Raw genomic sequence first — 5,525 nt, forward strand, 5'->3', positions numbered from 1 at the left:
GGCTTCCACTTTGGGGCTTTGGGCTCTTGCTGCTGCCTTTAATTAATTTGCTGCTTTAGACTGATTGTGGGGAGGTGCAGCAGCAGCACTGTCTGCGGCTGCGGCACTTGCTGCTGGCTAGCTAACTAGCAGCAGCAGCATCTGCTGCTAGCTAGCTAGCAGCTCACCACCAGCTAGCCACGCAGCAGCAAGTCTGGGCAGCTGGCTGACGAGTTAGCTCTCTTCATAGGCCAGGCTAGCTAGCGACCAAGTTAGCTAGCTAGCTAGCTGGCTAGCTGGCCAGCTAGCCAGCCTGTCGTCTAGATCTGGCGGGATAGCTAGCTAGCTAGCTAGCTAGCTAGCTGGCTAGCCAGCGAAGCAGCTAGCTAGCCAGCTAGCTAGACCTGGCTAGCTAGCTGCTGCCCATGTCTGCATCTCCTGGCTAGCTGCCCCAATGCTTCATAGACCGAAGAGCTCACTGCCCCCAGCGGGCTTTGGCCCAGCTAGCTGCAGCTAGCTGGCTAGCTAGCTGGATAGCTAGCGAATTAGCTGCAGCTAGCTAGCTCTTTATCTACATAAGTGTCTAGCTAGCTAGCTACGTAGCAGCGGCCAGCTGCAGCAAGTTCCCCATATGCGCAGCCACTCAGGCGCAGCTCGGCAGCTGTGGGGAGCTGAAGTCGCTGCTGCTGCTGCTGCAGCTGCAGCAGCTGCTGCTGCTGTTCGCCGTCTCGCAGTGCTATCTGCCCGTCTACATTTGTCTCTAAGTCGTTCTCTAGTGTCTCCGCTCATTTGTCTCTTTTTGCTGCTGCTGTGCCTCCTTTTGCTGCTGCTGTGTCTCTTTTTGCTGCTGCTGTGGCTGTTTTGCTGCTGCTGTGTCGCCTTTTGCTGCTGCTGTGTCTCCTTTTGCTGCTGCTGTGTCTCCCTTTTCTTATTGAGGCTGCTGGAGCCAGAGTTGCTAAGCCAAATTCGGGGTGTACATCCACTTCCCTCTGCAGCACGCACTTCTGCGGCTGCTGCTGCAGCAGCTGCTGCTGCTGCAGCGCCTGCTGCTGCAGCAGCGCCTGCTGCTGCAGCGCCTGCCGCTGCTGCTCGAAATGGTAGTGCTACGGCGCACTTGCTCTAGCTGCTTCTGTTACTCTTGCCGCTGCAGCAGCAGCAGCAGCAAAGTGAAGCAGCAGCCACTGCATCAGCGGCCACTGCAGCAGCAGCAGCAGCAGCAGCAAGTGCAGCAGCAACAGCTACTCGTTGAGCCACGGATTCTGCTTTAGGGCCTCTGGGTCTCTTTCGCCGTAGTCCACCAGCAGCTCCTCACCCCTATACACACAGCACACCTAAACCCTAAACCCTAAACCCTAAACCTTAAACCCTAAACCCTAGACTGCCCCTGGCAGCCGAACAAAGCTTGAGGCTCTCATCTAGCCCCCGAGATCGGGATTACGAGGGTTTGGGGTTTCCGCAGGAGCTGGGGCTGCGGCGCGAGAAAGGGTTGAGGGTTTAGGGTTTAGGGTTTAGGGTTTGCGACGCACTCGTGGATGTCTCTGAGAGCCACGAAGAAAAGCCGCAAGTCGTTGGAGTCTCCGTCGAGAGCCTCCGCCTGCAAACAAATTAATTTAATTAATTAAATTAAATCAATTCAATTAACATAATAATTTAAGGGTTTAGGGTTTAGGGTTTAGGGTAATAAATAATAAATTATTTAAAAATAAATGAAGACATTCAGAAGCAGTTGTATCTCTGCTTCTCTCCTGCATGCGTTTTTGTGTGCCTTCTCTTTGGCCTCGCCGCTGCAGTCCCCAAACCCGAAACCCTAAACCCTAAACCCTAAACCCTAAACCCTAAACCCTCACCTTGGGCTTGAGATTAGGGTTTTTCCTGGAGTGGTTGATGAGGCGGGCGGGGCCGAACTCCAGTCTCTCATCTGTGGCGTCGATGCTCATTTGTCTATCTTTATATTTAAAATAAAACATAAAGCTCCTGCAAACAAAACCCTTAACCCTAAACCCTAAACCCTAAACCCTAAACCCTAAACCCTGGGCCCGCAAGCGTCGCGCCTCGCCGCAAACCCTCAACCTGAGGCGGCCCCACCCTAGCAACGCAGCCCCAAACCCTAAGCCCTAGACCCTAAACCCTCCTGAGCCCCCAAACCCTAAACCCTAAACCCTAAACCCTAAATCCTCGTGGGCCTACCCCTTGGAACAGCGAGACCTGTCGTAGCGAATGTCTCTTTCTCTGGCTTCTCTTTCAGAACAAAGTTCTCCTTTATATTCTAAAAACAAAAAATGAAAATAAAAAACATTTTTTAAAATTAAAATTTGAAAATTAAGATTAAGAACACAAAAAGAAAACAATTAAAAGAAAATAATTAAAAGAAAATGATAATAAAGGAAAACAACTCTAAAACATAATTACAAACAGAAATTAATTAAGAGAAAATAATTGAAGAAGAAATCACAAAATAAGTTTGCGAGAAATAAACTTTCAAATAACCAACTCTGAAAACAATAAACATCAAAAACTATAAATGAAAAAAGTATTTTTGATTTAAAGTTTTATAGAGAAAATACTTTTATTCAAAGAGAAGTATCAAAAAGAAGAAAATAATAAAATTAAAAAGAAAAGAAGAAAAGATTTAAAATGTTTTTGATTAAAATTATTTTAAGACGTTAAAATATGATTTAAAAGCCTCAAAAAGAGTGGAATTCGAATTTAATAGTCATAAAAAGAAATAAAAAGAATTGAAATGAATTAAAAATAAATAAAAATGAATAAAAAGAATTTAAAGTAAATTAAAAGAAATTAAAATAAAAAGAAATCTTAAAAAATTAATTTCACGAAAATAAAACCATCTTCAAATTCAGCGCTGCAGCAAAACGCCGGGGGCCTCTTTAAGACATAAATGAAAAATAAAAAGCTTTTTTGAAAGCCAATTGAACGAGAAAACGAAAAATAAAAAGCTTTTTTGACCGACAATTAAATAGAGAAACTTTCGAAATCAAAAACCACCAAAAACGGTTTAATTTCCTCTAAATATTCTTCCAGAAAAAAAAAGAACCACTTTCACTGAAAAAAAGCCATCTTTGGAGATTAAGACCGCGCGGATTTGTCGAAGGAAATAGCACAAAAAGGTGCTTTTGGTGTCCTCTTAAATGAAATAAAAAACTTAAACAAATACCATTAAATTGAGAATGATTTGGAGTTCATAAATCCTCAAAATAGGAGAAAAAAGAAGCAAAACGAAGCAAATTTAATCCAAAACAAAGTGACCAATGGACACAAAATCTGCAGCAAAGACTGCGCGCGCCTTGCCAGAGATTCAACATAGAAAGGTGTTTTTGACATCGAAATGAAACAAATAAAAACTTGAATCAAAGACCACTACAAAGAGCATAATCTCCACTCCACAAAAGTCCAAAAAGAGCGAAAAAAGAATTAAAAGAAGGTCCATTTTGCCGAAAACAAAGTCATCTTTGGATGTGAGATCTGCAGCAAAGACTGCGCGCCGCTAGCCGAGTACATGACACAAAAAGACGATTTTCATGTCGAAATAAAGCGAATAAAAGATTAAAACAAACACCATTAAATAGAGAACAACCTGGACTTTAAAAGGATCCAAAAACGAAGGGAAAAGAGCAAAAAAAGACGCAGCTTTACCCAAAACAAAGTCGTCTTTGGAGATGAGATCTGCAGCGAACACTGCACGCCCCTTGCCCGGGACCTTCGCCAGACGCACATTCGCGTGGTGGTTTTGGCGAAGACAATAAATGTATAGCAAACGCCGCTGAGGGCCCGAGACCAGCGAAAAGGCCCGCCTGCAAACCCTAAACCCTAAACCCTAAACCCTAGACCCTCGCAAACCCTAAACCCTGGCCCGCCTTCCCCACGCCCACACTACCACGCGCTACGCCCTAGCCAATAAGTGTATAGCAAACGCCGCTGAGGGCCCGAGACCAGCGAAAAGGCCCGCCTGCAAACCCTAAACCCTAAACCCTAAACCCTAGACCCTCGCAAACCCTAAACCCTGGCCCGCCTTCCCCACGCCCACACTACCACGCGCTACGCCCTAGCCAATAAGTGTATAGCAAACGCCGCCGAGGGCCCGAGACCAGCGAAAAGGCCCGCCTGCAAACCCTAAACCCTAAACCCTAAACCCTAAACCCTCGCAAACCCTAAACGCTAATCAGCCCTTCCCGAGCACCCAGGTGGTGGACTTCTACCTCGACAAACCCCTACTAAACCCTAAGTAAACCCTAAATACAAGCATTTTGACGCTGAGAGATTAAAGAAAGCGCCCTCCTGCAAACGCTAAACCCTAAACCCTAAACCAAAAAGTAAAGGGCACAGGTAGCAGCACCTGTGTAAACCCTTGAAAATAAATAAATCCTCGCAAATGCTGGAGGAAGTGGAAAACTATAAAACCAAAACCACAAACCCCCTCTGTAAACCCTGGAACCTCTAAACCCTCGAAAACCCTCAGAAACACCCCGTGCAGCGAATAGACTGTCTACAATCCAGTGTTTAGGGTTTAGGGTTTAGTGTTTAGGGTTCAGCGTTTAGCAATTAGAAGCTCGGACTTCCGGGCGCAGAGCCCTCGGTCGAACCCGGCAGGTGAATTCTCTCGAGGCGACTCAGGGTTTAGGGTTTAGGGTTTAGGGTTTCGGACTTGAAGAGTCCCGTTTCGCGGTCGATGAAGGCGTCGACGAGGGCGTCGCCGTCGCCGTCAGGAACTCCTTGCATGCGGGTTTTTTTGTTTTGTTTCAAAACTTCTTTTAATTGTTCTTTTCTCTTTTTCAGTTTTTCACTTCTTCTCAAAAACTCCGCCTGCATGAACTCGAAGAAGCGGTTGGCCTCGTGCTGCCTGCGCAGCTGCAGCTGCTGCGCGGCGCGCGCGCGCTTCCCCGCGCGCTCGCCGCCGCTGCTGCTGCTGCTGCTGCTGCTGCTGCTGCTGCTGCACTGCCGCCGCCGCTTCAACGCAGACACGCAAGACGGACACAAAGCTTGAAGTGCTGCTTCCACGCAGCCCCCCTTGTCGAAGCGGCTCAAGTTCCAGTACAAGTTCGTTGCGTTCTGCGCCAGGTTTATCGCCGAGAAGTCCAAGGGCCTGCGTCCACACGCAACTCCCGCTGCTGCTGCTGCTGCTGCTGCTGCTGCTGCTGCTGCTGCGGGGGGTGCTGCGCGGGATGGTGTGGGTGGTGCTGTGCGTGCTGGGAAGGGGGGTATGGGCTGGTGCGCTCCAGCTAGCTGGCTAGCTAGCTGGCTAGCTAGCTAGCTGGCTAGCTAGCTGGTGATTCATCGAGCTAGCTACCGGCTGATGCAGCTAGCTAGCTATGGATCGACCAGTCTCTCTGTCCGTCCCGCTAGCTGGCTGTCTACCCATCCAGCTACCCAACCCAGCCAGCTAGCTAGTCAACTAGCTAGCTAGCTAGCCAGCTAGCTAGCTGCCCGTCCAGCTCCACAAGGCTCCCCAGAGCCCTCGCCAGCTAGCTACAGCTAGCCGCACAGCTATCTGCCCGTAAACTACCAGCCACCTCTCCGCCCAGCTCCCAGCT

General features: G+C 48.1%; 1 protein-coding gene across 1 annotated transcript; it reads right to left on the reverse strand.

Moving 5' to 3' along the window:
- Positions 1-1,217: 1,217 nt before the first annotated feature.
- On the reverse strand, positions 1,218-5,147 carry ETH_00011405 (SET domain-containing protein, related; the record flags this gene model as incomplete). Its single annotated transcript, XM_013380419.1, has 6 exons — positions 1,218-1,293; positions 1,506-1,573; positions 1,827-1,953; positions 2,167-2,245; positions 3,631-3,788; positions 4,640-5,147. Coding segments are annotated over 6 exons (1,016 nt in total), but the record flags the coding sequence as incomplete, so codon positions are not given.
- Between the last annotated feature and the right edge of the window lie 378 nt (positions 5,148-5,525).

The sequence above is a fragment of the Eimeria tenella genome, genomic scaffold, assembly GCF_000499545.2.
Source record: "Eimeria tenella Houghton genomic scaffold, Eth_scaff604, whole genome shotgun sequence".
In the NCBI taxonomy this organism is placed as follows: Eukaryota; Apicomplexa; class Conoidasida; order Eucoccidiorida; family Eimeriidae; genus Eimeria; species Eimeria tenella.